This window comes from Leptodactylus fuscus, chromosome 1 (genome assembly GCF_031893055.1).
Source record: "Leptodactylus fuscus isolate aLepFus1 chromosome 1, aLepFus1.hap2, whole genome shotgun sequence".
Lineage (NCBI taxonomy): Eukaryota > Metazoa > Chordata > Amphibia > Anura > Leptodactylidae > Leptodactylus > Leptodactylus fuscus.
The window spans coordinates 186,167,514-186,184,277 of NC_134265.1; the positions used below are offsets into that span (position 1 = coordinate 186,167,514).

The 16,764-nt window shown below is 38.3% G+C and overlaps 1 protein-coding gene across 1 annotated transcript in view; it reads left to right on the forward strand.

Moving 5' to 3' along the window:
* PAX5 (paired box 5) overlaps positions 1-16,764 on the forward strand; it is a 158,157-nt gene that overhangs the window by 4,407 nt on the left and 136,986 nt on the right. Inside the window, exons 2-4 of the mRNA XM_075262217.1 lie at positions 2,335-2,500; positions 7,031-7,228; positions 13,140-13,204. Of these exons, the coding sequence (XP_075118318.1) occupies positions 2,335-2,500; positions 7,031-7,228; positions 13,140-13,204 (429 nt within the window). The remainder of the gene's footprint in view (positions 1-2,334; positions 2,501-7,030; positions 7,229-13,139; positions 13,205-16,764) is intronic.

Here is a 16,764-nt window from a genome sequence, read left to right on the forward strand (position 1 = left end):
AAGAAAAAGCCCTTCATCTTGCAATTTTTTTTACTGTCTTTACCTAGCTATCCTGAAATATATAGTAAAATTTTATTACAAATACAAAACATCTGCTCATACATTAACGCTTTTGTTCTTGGCTTAAGGCCTCATACACATAAATGTATATCATGTCTGTATTACTTCCATATTTCTGTAAATAAGAATATAGAGTTAATGGTATAGAATGCTACTAGATAAATGATCAGATTTTATTCGCCCGCATTTTAAACTCAAGCCTGTACATATTTATATCTATATGTATGAATATATATATATATATATATATATATATATATATATATATATATGCAGCTACAAAGAGAATACATATGAAAACAATATCATGATGTGAAGATTAAAAATGAACATGAATATAAAAAGCAGAGAAGAATGTAGAATAGATATGGATGAACCATAACATGTGCCATGCCCTTTTTTTGGTTGATACCTGAACCTATTAAAGTCGTGGTGAATAAAATTGTTTCTATGAATTTATAATAAAGTCTCACACAAATATAGGTGTGCTGAATATAACATTTTCAAGAACTACTGAACATTATAATTAACCCCTTAATAATATCAAGGATATTTATTAACCATGGAACTACGCATGTCTACTAGAAATTTTATTTTTGACCTATTGATCACTCATGATCAGTCTCTGAGTGATATTTCTGTATTTTATAGTTATATCATACTTGGTTAATGTGAGATAGCGGACTTGCAGAAAGCGTGACCAGGGCCAAGGTACAGCTCTACTGTTTGCAACATGGCAGAAAATGGAAATTTACTTGGAGTGAATGAGGAGGCAGAAGTACAAGTTTTTACAGCTTCAGGGATCCACTTTTTTTTTTATCCTGTGGGATTTACTATTGGTCACCATGTATATGTAACTATTTCATAATTAGGAGTTTTACTTCTGGAAACAGGTCCACACCTTTTCAGGAGTTGTATTTGGTATTGCAGCTCGGGTTTATTTACTTCAATAGGGTTATGCTGCATTACCGAGAACAACCCATAGATAGGTGTGGTGGTCTTTCTGGGAGAAGGTTGCTTTTCTAAGGGTAAGTTCACACAGGGTTTTTTGGTCCGGAACCTGAGGCGGAGGCTGCCTCTGGTTCCAAAGCAAAATACGGGTAGCCGCGACTGAAAGCCGGTGCACTGAACTGGCATCCAGCAGCGCACTCCGCTCCAGATTAGACCCAATGAATGGGCCTATTCCGGAGGAGGGTGTGTCTTCAGTCCAAATTGCAAGGCGAAACAGCCTGAAGAATGAGCATCTCGATTCTTTTTCCGGGAGCCGGAACAAACTGGCTCCCGGAAAAAAGAATTGACCAGCTCCCATTGATTTCAATGGGAGCTGTCTTTTTGGTCAGGATCTTGAGGCTGATACGGCCTCAAAATCCTGACCAAAATACTCAGTGTGATCTTACCCTTATTCTAGCAAATTTCCTTCAGGCTAAGGCCCCATGTTGCAGAAACACAGCTTTTCTTTTCTTCAGATTTTGTTTGTGTTTTTTTGAGCCATAGTCAGGAGTGGATTGAGCAGATAATAGAAGTATAAGAGTTTCTTATTTATTTCCCATTCTTTTTGCAGCCATTCTTGGCTTTGGCTTCAAAAAACTACAACAAAATCTGCAACAAAAAAAGCTGTATATAAAAGCTGTCTCTATATCTTCCTCCTTTATTTCACTAATATGCAATGGTAGAGTAATCTGGCTGTTTCATTGTTATTTGAAGCTTAATTATTCATATATGCAATAGTTATCTTTCTATAGCCATAAGGCTACATCTTTTTATAAACCCTATTCTATAAATGTCTTTACTTTATTTCCAAATTTTCTAAGGTTTATGTTTGTTTGTCCTTATAACTATGTAACTTTCAAATATTTCGCATAAATATGCCTAGAGGAATTGCAAGAAGTCCCTGGGCTCTGGACTGAATTGAGGATCCTGCTACTTAGAGTACCACTATCTCTGTCCAAAAGTAGTAAGGAGTCTTTGGGGAGTAACTGAACCACAACACCCCATATATAGCTTCTTTTCTGGCAAATCAGTTGTTTTATTACAAGAGATCCCACATCACAGCTCCAGCTTAATACTACTATGCATATTTGGCACTACAAAACAGTAACATTTGTAAAAGGTCCCTATGAAAATGCATTATTAATATTGGCTAGGCTGAATGCTTAGAGTGTAAAACGCATATAGTAAAGACATTCACGAACCCTTAATCTAAAATAGTCTTTGGAAACAAAGAATCCACAATGCAGTTGTTTACCATTTTATTTGGCCCCTTATGTTTTGCAGGACATGGAGGAGTGAACCAGCTAGGGGGAGTATTTGTAAATGGCCGACCACTTCCTGATGTTGTTCGTCAAAGAATAGTGGAACTTGCCCATCAAGGTGTGCGGCCGTGTGACATCTCAAGGCAACTACGAGTCAGCCATGGATGTGTCAGCAAAATTCTTGGCAGGTAACAGTGTCTGATGAAAATGTACTACCACCCTTTGGAAACAATAGTCTATACAGTATGTACTGATTTATACAATCTTCTTAACTTTTAATTGTCCTCATTTATACCTTCTTTACTTACATTACCTAAGTCTGTGCTAGAACAGTTCAGAAATATTTCAGATTCTGCTTCCAGATTATGTGTTATATGAGATGTTCTCTGTGTGTCTGTACATGGCGAATAATGAATGAGACTCCTTTATTAAACAATTGCCTGTTCCAATAAAATATTCCTCATGAAGCTCATATTAGAATTACCGAACTTTTCATTCTTTAGTTATGCTCATATTGCATAGAAATAGTATTGGTGGATGAAGACTTCTGTATGTTGACCCCTTTGGGCATAGTTCATCTTCAAAACATCAGTTATCATTTGTGAAAAATTAGATTTTACTGTTGTCTCCATTGTGGGTTATTTAGATTCTTTTCTTCCATTACTGCCCAGATCAAGAATTTTCCCCCTTTCCCTCTAAACTCTGTTTGGTTTCAAAGGGATATACTCAAAGGAGTATTCCCATGTACATAAGCATATCTATACTTCTAGATAATTAAAAGTTAAACATTTTTCCAAATATAAGTAATTAAAAATTCTGCAGTTTTAAAGATTTTCTCTAATCATCTTAGTGGTGACAACAGCATGTTATCTTGATCGGATGCCAATGGATACAACCACCAACATAAAAACTTTTTATGGTCTGGGACTTGTCAGGAACCCAGCTATGATGTCCTTACTGTAACTGGGTATCAGGCAGGGACATTACATGTATGAGAAGATATCCCGGCCACAATAAGGAAATCAGGGCAGATTTTCTGATGTTAGAAAGGTCCTGCATTCATGGTCGTATCCACTGGCAACCGATCAAGACAACAAGACTGTGACCTCAAGATATTTAGAGAAAATCTTTAAAATTCTGCAAAATGTTTAATTACTTATATTTGCAAAAATGTTTAACTTTTCATTATCTACAAAAATAAAAATTGGTATGTACATGGAATACCCCTTTAACCAGGTAAAATGGGCAATTTCAAAGATCACATCAAAAGTGGTGCAAAGAAATGTGGAGCAGTTGCCCATTTAGAATCCATATCTCTCTTTTCAGGGGTTATGTTGGTAAAAAGAGAACAGATCTTACTGTCTGATGTGGCGGCTCTACTACTTTTCCGTTTCATCACTTTTGATAAATTGTCTGTATTGTGTTCAGTGAACTATCAGTAAAATATATTTGCGTTCCCAAATTCAGACACACTGCAAATTCTCTGTTGATGACTAGAGAATATCATTAAATATTCTAGTTGCCCCGGAAATAGCATGTGAGACAATATCTGAGCAGAGATCTAGAATACCATGAGAAATCGAAATAGAAAGTATATTGTAAAATTGTACAAATTTTCAATATAAAACAACATTTGTCTCTCAATATTTGTCTTACTGGACAACGCCTGTAAATTCCAGTTTGTTATTGCACAGGTACTTTGAGCATCGTGAAAACATGTTTAGATAAGTATTCCAAAGTAAATTGTGGGTAAAATACATATACAGAGCGTAAGGAAAACAATAATACTGTCAAAAGCTCAAGACAATTTTTTTCTGTCCAAGTTCAGCATGATCAAAAAAACTGCAGGACGGCAGTGGTTACATTTATATATATTGGCATTCTGAATTTAAGCATGTTGATTTGTTTCATTTAGGCTGTCAACAATAAATTGGAATTTCATAGCTCATTATTTGGATAAATATTAATTACAGTGGAACCCTGTCTTAGTTTACCAAATAATATGGCACTATAATCAGAGACGTCAGTATAAAAAATGAATGCAATTACAAAATGAATTGATTTCCTAATCAACATGCCACATTACAGCCTTATCTTATGAATTCTTTACAAAGTTCCCATTTGGACCTTGCAAATTCAGGTCTGTTCATGTGCAGCCACATCCTTTGTGACACAGCTCTACCTTTAATAAGCTGTTGATCATAGCTCTGGTAATGAATCCCCAGACCTTAGTGCACAATAAAATATGACTCAAACCCACTCACAATGGCTGATCAAGTCATGGGGAGAGTGTTGTGGGTAGGCTGTGGCTACCTAAGATCAGCTGGACATGGACTTTTGTGGCCCAGAATATATAGCTTGCGTCAGTGGCGTAACTAGGAAAGGCAGGGCCCCAAGGCGGACTTTTGACTCCCCACCATTTGCCCCCTCCCCCCACGACCCCCTTCCCCACACAAACTTTATTCCTGCACATACTATTATACACTGTGATGGCCCCTACACACACACTATTAAGCGCAATAGTAGCCCATGCACACACTATTATGTCCCATGGTGGCCCTACACACACAGTATTATTCCCCATAGTGGCCGCTGCACACACTATTGTGCCCCATAGTGGCCCCTGCACACACAGTATTATGGGCAATAGTGGCCCCTGCACCCACTATTATGCCCCATAGTAGCCCCTGTACACAGTATTATGGCCAATAGTGGCCCCTGCACCCACTATTATGCCCCATAGTGGCCCCTGCATACATTATTATTCCCCATAGTAGCCCCTTCACAAAGTATTATGCCCCATAGAGGATCACCCATGTACAATTATTATACTCTGGGGTCTTTTCAGACCTCAGAGTATAATGATTGGCAACCCAGGGAGGATACAAACATAAAAAACACTGTTGCTGAGCTCCCCCTGGCTCCGGTGCACTTCTTGCTGATTTCGGCCAACTTCAGTGATGGACCAGACGTCACCTGACCGAGGCCGGTGTCACAACACATAAAGACGCTAGCCTGGGCCACGTGATGTCACCAAACAGGCCTGAAGCCTGCCTGAACCTAGGAGAGGTAAGTAACAGTGTTTTTATGTTGTTTCACTTGACCTGGGCCTCCGATTGTTATACTCTGGGGTCTGAAAATTCACATTATACCAGAAAATATGCATGATTGCATTAGTAAATCTGACCCATTGCTTTGCTGTATAGAACTTTCTATGCAAAGAAGAAACGACCCATGTCTCTGAAGCCAAACAAATCACCTTTCAACCAGATGTGCCAGAGATACAAAAGGAAAAGGAGCAAAATAAAAAACAGAACTTGTGGGAAATATCACATGTACCCAGCACCTATGACCATCCCCTCCCCGATCACACCAACCATGGACTGGAGATATAGTTGTTTCTTGAATATAAAAGTACTATGAAAGTATAAGTGAATACAATCCCACCTCTCCAATAGACCACACCCTTATACAGATCCAATTTCCCGTGGCACTTTTTTCCCTACTATATGTTTAAGAAGATCACCCCTTAGAAAAACACTTTTCCTTGGAATTTTGGTGGTAATTTCAAAGACATTTCAGTGAGGCCCTGGTTTACATCTGCGCATGGGTTTCCATTCGGGGAGTATACTTGAGGACCTCCCTAACAGAAACCTAATCTGCATAAAAAAATGGTTACCTGAGCAAACCCGTGGACCTCATAGACTATAATGGGGTCCGTATGGTTACCACTTGGTTTCCGCACGAAAAATACGGAAAGAAAAGTGCTGATTGCAGGACTTTTTGTGCGGAGAGGGGAACAGAATGACCCGAACGCAGATGTGAACTGGACCTAAGTATAAAACATGCTCTGTAAAGGTTTTAACTGCTCTGAAACCTAACTGGACCTGTCCTTTATTCTGAGAACAATAATTCCCTATTATGCTGTACATCAGGCTCTGTCCTATTTTACAAGCCAGTGCATACTCATAATCTATTGGGGGCTGCATGAAATTCTGATTTAATGGGGGAGCGTATAGCATTATGCCTGTTATAGTGGCCTGTATACTATGTATTTCCATTGATAGGCTCACAGCAGTTTGAAGCCCCCCTTATGATTTCCCCTTGTATTATTGCAATGTTCTCTTGAAATTACACAATGTAATCCTATGACAAACCATACCAATGATATCTGAAAATAAAATGCACATGACTTTTATCTGAAATGTGACACTGTAAAGCAGTTTATACTTCTATAAGTATATAAGTATAATAAGTAAATAGCATTGTCAGAAGGGAAAATGGAAAATGCTTGATTGTTCTATAACCCTAGGGGTGACTTTAACTAAACACTCCATCAATAAGAAAACTGTGCCACGCAGGTACATTCTCCTAGAACCCACAAATGGCTGTCAGAGAGGTCAATGTAAAATGAGATTAGATATGATTTGCTTTCTATGACTACTTTTGATTAATTGCCAGCCCTTTCACATGCTTATACCTTTATGGTGTGATGGCAATAGGAATCTGTATGCTAATCTCTATCACTCCATTTCACAATCTGGCAGTACATTTATCAGAATGGCATCACATACATGTCATATGTCATATAAAGTGTGAGCTGTGAATTCATTGGGAATGAGCATGTATTTATTTAGCACTATAAAATTCCTCATGTGACTGATCCTTTCATTAAATCATTCTTTGCTTAAAGTTGACTGTCATTTTTCTTTTTGTAGGTATTATGAAACTGGCAGTATTAAGCCGGGAGTAATTGGAGGATCGAAACCAAAGGTTGCAACACCCAAAGTAGTAGAAAAAATTGCAGAATACAAAAGGCAAAATCCCACGATGTTTGCATGGGAAATCAGGGACAGACTATTAGCAGAGCGAGTGTGTGACAATGACACAGTGCCCAGTGTCAGCTCCATAAACAGGTAAATATACAGTGGCCTTTTTCTTTTTTTTTACTTTTTGTTATACAAGAAAACAGACAAGCATCAGACATTTACAGTATAACAGCAACTTCTGAGATAAAAGGCAAAGAAATTACACTGGATAGTAAACTTGAGAAAACTAATAACCACTTTTGGCTATTAGGATATACACAGAATAATAGGAACCTATGGCGAAATGAAAATAAGTCGCCCACTCGGTGCTGGTTTGTGTACTGTCCCAGGCCGATCACCCAAATTCTCACGTCCAGTACTAAATGTAGTCACTATTTCACAAAGAATGGAGAGCCAATTCTGACCTTGTTATCTTAAAGACAACCAAGATATATATTCAATTATGTAATATGCTTCTATAAAACACCCTGTACAAACAGGCAGGATTGTGTAATATGGTAACTGCTTGTGCCTGTTCTCTCTGAGTAGCAGAATATGGCTTTTACATTGTGGGGCTGTTGTGATGCCTGTCAATACATCATAACAACTCCATTGCTCATCCCATTCACGAAACCCAACTGCAGATTACTTTTGAAAAGCATGAGCTTTCAGATGAATTACCCCTAAAATAGTTTGGGTAACAGGCAGTGGTTAAATTGGGCTGCATTGTGCTGGAACTCAGTTCTGGGATAATGGCAAAATGTCTTTCAGCGTTCTGGTAAAAATGTGTCTGAACCGGAACTTAAAAAACACAGTTACTTACCTCTACTGACTCCGGAAGGCTTCAGGCCTACTTGGTGACATCCCAGACATCACGTGAGTCGCAGCTTGCGTTCTTATGTGTCGCGATGCAAGTCCTTGCTCACGTGATGTCCTATACGTCATTGAAGATGGCCGACATCTGCGGGGAGTGCACTGGAGCCGGGGAGAGGTAAGTAACAGTCTTTTTTTTTTATATTTGTATCCTCCCCTGGGTCTCCAATTATTATAGTCTGGGGTATGAAAGAGCGTTTCCCTTAAAATTTTTTCCCAGGGAGTATCTTAGAGAATTGCTGTTAATGCAGTTCCTTAATATAAAAAAGAGTAACGTTAACCAAGGACTAAACAGATGTTAATAATTTCATATAACATGCTAATAATGGGTTACCGTGTAGGACTAGATTTAAGACTAGAATCATTTCCATTCACAAGATTGTTTGAAGCTGGGCCCGCACGTTGTAGAAATGCAGCATTTTACAGTACTAGCAAAGAGAATGACATTTTATTTAATCTCATCCATACATTGTAGAAAAAAATGGTGCAATGTTTTAAAAAGCATAGCATGCTAGTTATACTTTTTTTTTACTGATTGTATGGGGAGGAGGCAAAAAAGGCAAAAATAAAAAAGCAACAGATAAGCAGTAAAAGATGCAAAAACAACCTTTTAAATGAGCACAAACAAACATAACCATTTGTTATAATGTGTAAGCATGGGTTGTTTTTTTTTGTTCACCATAAGTGAAATTCTTGGTGAGATGGCAACAATCTCACTGCAGGATCCAGGTATGGGTTGAAACTGATATAAAACCTGTCTATTGTAAGGTTCATAATATTGCTGATCAGAGTATAGACACAGATAGCTAGAGGATGCCGTTAATCCTTTTCTCCAAGTTCTCTTTATTTAGATATATTATGTAATATCTTTGGTTGTTTCAACAAAAATCTGTGCCTTAAACAAACACCAAACCCTGAAGCTATTTTCTGTCTCCTGCATCCACCTAATTACTGCAGTACTTAGTATTTAACACTAGAGGGAGGTCTCGCAAGGAACCTTTTTTACATAATAATAAAACAACAACAACAATCTAACAAAATAGTATGAAAGTCTATTAATATACCTTGATTGAAATAGTGTCATTTTGATGGTAACCTTATATTTCTAGAATGTTATCTTTATATTTAGTAAAATAGTATATAAATGTTTCTTAGTCTAATAAAATGCATAAAATCGCTAAGTGAACTACACACCAGCGACTGTCAAACCAATTACTGGGCTCATTTTCATAGTTTCACAGCATCAAGGATCTAGACGTACTCTATTCATATAATGTTTTTGCACAATTCTTCATGATTTTACACTAAACCTTAAATGCTAAGTGGAACTAACTTGTGAATGGATTATACAGTATGTCTAAAGCTGCTGATAGGACTGCAGAAATGCATTGCCCAATTCTTTAGATACACACCATACAGGGAAAAATATCTGTCTTCAGTAACAAAACTATCATCATTACCTGATATAAAATACTACAATTTATTCTGCAATGTCTGCTCTACCATGGTAATGGAAGCCACTGCTTAAAGGGGCTAATGAAAAGTTATACAATTCTCCAGTATACCTTCTGTATCAATTCCTCACCGTTTTCTAGATATATGCTTGTTGTCATTCATTCTATGTTTACTTCTAGTCTATAAAAATCAGTCCATAGTCATATGATGTACAGTCCATGGTCACGTGATGTACAGTCCATGGTCATGTGATGGACAGGTGCACAGTTCGTTTAAAGAGTTTGACTATAGTGGACCTGTGTGGTCTTCACATTGCCATGGACTGTAGATAACATGACCATAGATTGATTTTTATCCACTGGAGTTAAGCAGAATGAATGACAGCAAGCAGAGATCTAGAAAACTGTGAGGAATTAATGCAGAGGCAGTGGTTAGAAATGGCAGTCACCACTTCAGATTGATGTTTGGATTTTTTAAGTATTTCTAACCCCTTCCCGACATCTGCCGTGATAGTACGGCGCTGCCGGGAAGGACTTCCCACATCTGCATCCCAGAATCCGCATCCCAGAATCTGTGTGCGCACCATGCCCTGCGAGTGTCACCCGTATGTTACGGCTGACAATGCCCTGTAACACCCGCGGTTGGAACCGGGTCTGATCGCAGGTGTTAACCCCTGAGATGCCGGTGGTCAAACCTGACTGCCGGCATCTCAGGGGTTTCGGTATATAATAGACGGTTTCAGGGGGTGCCGGTAGTGGGCAGCCCAGGGTCTGATCAGTGACCCTGGGTCTGCCCCATAACTTCCCCCTCCACGTACCTGGTTGATCCTGCCAAAATGGAAGCTGTCAGCCCTGCGTGTGCACAGGGCTGAGAGCTTCCTGTACACTGCAATACACGAATATTGCAGCGTACATCTAGTTAAGCAGCGATCAGCAGATCACTTCTTCAATCCACCATGGGGACAGAAAAAAAAAGTTATATAAAAGTAAAAATAAAAAAGTTTAAATAAGTTTAAAATAAATTAGAAATAAATAAAGCCCCAAAAATCCCATTTTCCCATATAAAATGTTTTATTATGTAAAATAATGAAAAATAGAAAAAAATTACATATTTGGTATCAGCGCGTCCGTAATAACCTGAACAATAGAATTAAAACATTATTTAACCCGAACGGCGAACCGCGAACATCATAAAAAAACCCGTAGAAAACCACACAAAATAATGATTATTCACCACCTTTGCCTTAAAAAATGTTCAATAAAAAGTAATCAAATGGTCAGATGAAAACCAAAATGATACCAATAAAAATCAGAGGTCATCCCGCAAAAAATAAGCCCTCAACCAGCTCTGTCTACTGAAAAATAAAAATGTTATGCCTTTCAGAAGATGGCGATGCAAAAATAATTGATTTTTTCCCCTAAATTGAATTTTATTCTGCACAAATAGCAACGCATTAAAAAATAATATAAATGAGGTATCGCCGTAACCGTACCAACCCACAGAATACAGGTAACATGTTACTTATGCTGTACGTTGCACAGGAAAGAAAAAAAATGCTAAAAAGCAATGCCAGAATTGATGTTTCCTTTTACATCCCACCACGAAGGGTTAATAAAATGTAGTCAATAAGTTACAGGCACCTCAAAATGGTGGCATTGAAAAGTACATCTAATACCGCAAACATCAAGCCCTCATATGGCCAGATTGCCAGAAAATAAATATAAAAATCTAGCTTGTACAATGTGAAGACAAAAACCCTAAAAGTCGCCAAATCATTAGGACATAAGTGGCTGCGACTAGAAGGAAATGTGTAATCTGTGCGAGCGTTTTCAGGGGACACCTCATATTTAGAGCTTATGAGAGAGAATATACCAGCGCTGATCCCCCAGAATGCCCCTCTTCCCCGTCCGTGTCATAGGAGCTAGTGGGAAAATAGAATGGGATTTGGTGTGCCCAATTTACTCCGCACAGCTTACATATTCACTTTGGGGTTACTAATGCTCACTACATCACTTGATAAATTCTTTGAGGGGTGCGGTTTTCAAAATGGGGTCACTTTCTAGAGGTTTCCACTGTTTTGACTCCTCAAGGGCTTTATAAATGCGACATGGTTCCTGAAACTGATCACAGCCAGATCTGCCCTCTAAAGCTCCTTGGCACCTCTTCCCTTCTGCGTCTCGTGGTGTGTCCATATATTAGTTTACACCCACAAGTGGGGTACTATGGTAGTCGGGAGAACTTGCATGACAAATTGTGGGATGCGTTTTCTCCTTTAACCCCTTGTGAATGTGCAAATTCTAGGGCTAAATGAAAATATTAGTAAATTAAAATCAAATTTGAAAATTTCACCTCCATTTTGTATTAATTCCTGTTAAGCACTTATAGGGTTGAAATACTTGGTATATGTTGTTTTGGCTTATTTAAGGGGTGCAGTTTTGAAAATGGGGTGATTTATGGGGGGGTTTAATACAAGGGTCTTTCAAAACCCCTTCATAACTAGATTAGTCCCTTAAAAAATGGGTTTTAGAAATTTCTTGAAAATTTTGAATATTCTTGTTTCACTTGTAAATCTTATAATGTCCGTAAAAAATAAAAGGGCGACTAAAGTTTGATGCCGACATAAAGCAGAGATCTGGGACATGACATTTATGATATAATTTTGGCGGTCTGACTATCTGTATGCAATGCACATCATTTCAAACTTTATAAAATGTATATTTTTCAAAATTTCCACCAAATTTCCTATTTTTTCATAATTAAACACAAAACATATCAACCAAAATTTACCACTAACATGAAGTATAATGTGTTATGAAAAAACAATCTCAAAATCACTTTGGTAAGTTAAAGCATTCCAAAGTTATTGCTACATAAAGTGACACATGTCAATTTTGAAAAATCGAGCTTGGTCAGGAAGTCAAAAAGTGCCATTGGCGGGAAGGGGTTAAAAGGGTTACGCTAGGCTCACACTAGTGTTCGGGTTTCCGTTTTTTTGGGTCTGCTTGGCACCCTGAAAAACGGAAACCCTTTATTTGCTGAAAAAGCGGTTACCGGTATAGACTATAATGAGATCCATTGGGTTTCTGCCAACAATTTGGGGATTCTCTTTGCATATTTTAAGTGAAATGGAAGATAGAGTCCCCGAACAGTCACCCAACACTAGTGTGAACACAACCTTATCCACTTTTTAATATTGGTGGGCTATCCTTTGGAAAGGTCATCAAAAACATATTAATAGGGAAGCCCTATAGAGTGTGTTTGTTTGCTTGAGAATGGGACATAGCCTACACATGGAGTTTATGCTCACGCATTCTGAATGTAAACTCGTTCAGAGTGAGCGGCGTAAAAAAGGTAAAAAAAGCCTTCCATTGATTTTAATGGGGAGTGCGCGTATGCCGGCACCCATTGAAGTCAATGGGATCTGTTTTTTATGCCCCTCAGTCTGAATGGATTTACGTTCAGAATGAGCGGAGCGTAAACTCTGTGTCAAGGCTCCCAAGATTGTGAGTCCTAATGGGACTGATGTGAACGGTGCCGGTCTCTCTACAGCACTGCAGTCTATGCTAGTGAATTAGAAATTTCTGAAGGTCCCATGAATAAAGAGGTACTTTCTTGTCATTTATAACATTTTATTATATGCCGTCAGGGGAGCAAACTCTAATTGTCATTTTATGTATTTACCTTGCCGCAGGATCATCCGAACAAAAGTTCAGCAGCCCACAAACCAGCAAGTACCACCTTCCAACCACAGTATAGGTAAGAAAGTCCCACTATTTGGAAGAAATCTGTACGAAGGTTTAATTATTGATATGGATAGATCATTTTACAGAAAACACTGCTGCACACCCATTCTCCAGAAATCAAACTCCTTTGTCATCCTCCAGGGGCTGAACATGGTAAATTAATTTTATAAATACTGTTAAAGGGTTTTGTGTTTTACTGATTATTATGATAAATAGATTTTACCCTGGGACAGAAAATTGAAATCTACACCAAAAATGCTAACGGGGGACCATGGTATGTCGGATAATTAAAGTAATAAATCAAAAAATAGATACTTATTCATAACATTTTATGCATCATTAGCCAGTAACTAGTTCAAATATGTTCCTCTCCCCTCTCCATCATTTATTCATCCCGCTTCTTTATGCAGTTACACTCTTGAGTAGAGAGGTGGGAAAAGTTTTCCAACATTTTTGAGCTGAAAGTGTCATCAGCGGTATTAATGTGGGAACATAATTGATGTGCGGAATTCAGAATGAATGCTGAAGGTGATTAGGAAATAATGCAGCAAAGCAACACTACTTCATATAGTAAAAGATAATGCAAAATACTGTATATACATAAAATCCAACACTTCTGATCTAAATGTGTAAAAAACAGCTTAAGGCTAAGGACCCATGGGACGACCCCCAGCTATAAAGCGCTGCGGGTAAAACCACAGTGGCAACGCATCACGGTTCTTCCCGAAGCTTTAAAGAGAAAGTTTTCCTCTGCGGACTTTCTGTTACAATTATATCTATGGGGTAACCGCCAGCATTTCTATAGATACAATTGACATGCTGTGATTTCCAAAACCGTGCCGGTTTTAGAAATCATGGCATGTTGGCGCCGCGGTTTCTATCGCAAAGTGGGTATGGGATTTGCATACATAGGGTTATGAGGAAATAATTCTGACAGCCCACCCTTCAGTTACTTTGACAAATTACATTGCATTGACACAGTTACATTGTTTTCCTGGTATCAGTCCTTATACCAGACATATCAAATGGTGAAATAAACTTTGTTAAAGGGAGTCTGCCACAGGAATATCAGTATCAAACTGATGACAGTATCTTGGAGAGAAACTTCTACACTTTCCAAAGATGCCTTTCTTTTTCTGCATTGCAGTTCCATTTTCATGAAAGTCAGTGTTTTATTCTTGTTCTCCTGCTGGGGCTTCACTCTCTGTTCTAGATAACCACCCCAAACTATTGTCCAAGTCTGTCTCATTTGCTTGAGTGACATCTTCCACTTTGTCAAACTTTATCTGCAGTTAGGGACAATTTTCATGAAAATGGATCTGCAATGCAGAATAAGAAAGACATCTTTGTAAAGTGTAGAAGCTTCTCTCCAAGATATTGTCATTATTTTGTCTTCTGTTGAAGCTATATGGCCCTTTATTAGTAGGCAACAATTATTTTGACAGAATCAGGGCTCACTACAAAAATCTCCTGCTACTCTTGTGGGTCAGCTCAATCCCAAAAAAGATCCAAGCAGTTTTTTCTTATTTGTCCAATTTATTTCTGTTGCATGCAGTTTGTATCACTTCATTTTTACAGATCCAGATGAAGGACCTTCCCGGTGCCCTTTAACCACTTCCGGACTGCCCATAGACTATATACGTCCAGAAAGTGGTTGCCTTGTTCTGACAGGACGTACCGGTACGTACAGTCAGAACACAGTAGCTGCACGGAGATCGTGCAGCTGCTGAAGCTAGGAGCCAGCTGTAACTTCACCCAGAGCTCCCAGAGACATGGCAGGGAAGATTTATTACCTCCCCTGTCATCTCCATCGCTGTGTATACAGCGCTCAATGAGCGCTGTATACACGGCTATGGACGCTGCCATAATTCGGCTGCCCTCTGACCCAGCGGTCACGTGATCCGCCGGGAGCAGAGTCTTGCAAGAGCTGCTGGGTCCTACAGGATCACTGACCAGATCAGCTCAGTCAGCTGTGTATACAGTGTGCAGGAGGCTGGATTTCTCCTGCAACTGAGGCTAAATGTAGCAGCCCCAGTTATAGGAGAAATCAGCCTCCAGTACATAAAAAAAGTGATCAGATGTCCCCAAAGGTCTCTTATCACCTTATGGGGACATAATCTGAAAAAAATAAAAAAATAAAAATATAATAAAAAAGTGTTTTTTTTTTTTAAATGTAAATAAAATAATAATAAAAAAAATTAATAATACACTAATAAAACGCCGTTAGTAAAGGTTATAGCCCCACCCCCGAAGACACCATACAAAATAGAAATTACCGTAATGGAGAGGAAAAACTATATTCTAAAGTTTTTCAGTGACACTTTGTGTTATTAAATAAAAAAATAAAAAAATAAATTGAAAACCAGACACAATTTCCCTCCTATTATGTTTATATTTTCCCGGATATAAAAAAATTAAAACACATTTGAAATTAAAAACAACATAAAAATAAAGCCCTATGTGTCCCCGAAAAAAATTAGTTGACTGAGACATACGAGAAATATGTTACAGACCTCAAAACCGCACATACAAAATAAACCGAAAACGTGTCTGGTCCTGGACCACAAATTGGCCTGGTACTGAAGTGGTTAAAGAATTATGTACCTTCAGCTTTTACTTCAGGGATGAAGCTGCCACAGGAATGGGAATGGGAACGCATTTTTTGTGTGCAGTTCCTACAGTATGGCAGCTTCAACATAATAGTCTTGGAGAGCTAGATATCTGGCTTGAACTGATGCTATTGATATGTCAATAGGTAAATAGGACCAATGGGTTAGTGTAGTGTAGAGTAGATTTTTGGAGGTCCTTACAGCGATTCCACACCCACCTCAAATTGGATTTCAAGGACTAAGCTCATGAATTGCTTATACTAGAATTTACTTTGTATCATTATTATCTAGTATAAGTGGATATGAATATATAGTTTATATAGCTTTAGCATATACAATTTAGTTATTAAATGTCAGCATATGAGTTGCTCACATTGTATCATTTATTCTCCCATTTAACCCTTTGAACTATGGGTATGTGGAAACTCAACATGGCTGATCAGAGGAATGTTACACTTAAGCCACTGCCTTGCCAGCTGTTAACACTGCACATATTACAGTGGTGCATGGCATATACTGTATTAGACGCTGAATGTGCGCTATCAGGTTGTGGACAGTATTTATTGATATGTAAGCTGTTGCTTTAAACAAATCTTTTTAAAAACAGTTTACCGAAGCAATAGAATAGCGGCAAGATTAGACAGCTTGGCCCGGATATTCTCTTAACTTTACACCTCTTTATAGATGCAAATTGATGATCACACATCAGTACAATGCAGTCTTGTCTCCGTAATCCTTCTTAAAAGGGTTTCCCCAAAAGGATGGAGGATTTATACCTTCATCCTATTTAACATTCTGTGTTGTGCCAAAGACTTATTTGCTGCTCCCTTTGGAGACATACCAGGGTCAGCAATGAGGAGTTTTATACAAAGGGTTCACTGAAGCAATACTTTAGTTAGTTATCCCTCCGACTCAAAGATCTGCACACAAAAAGGAAAATAGCATTTGTTGCTACTTTCTAAAT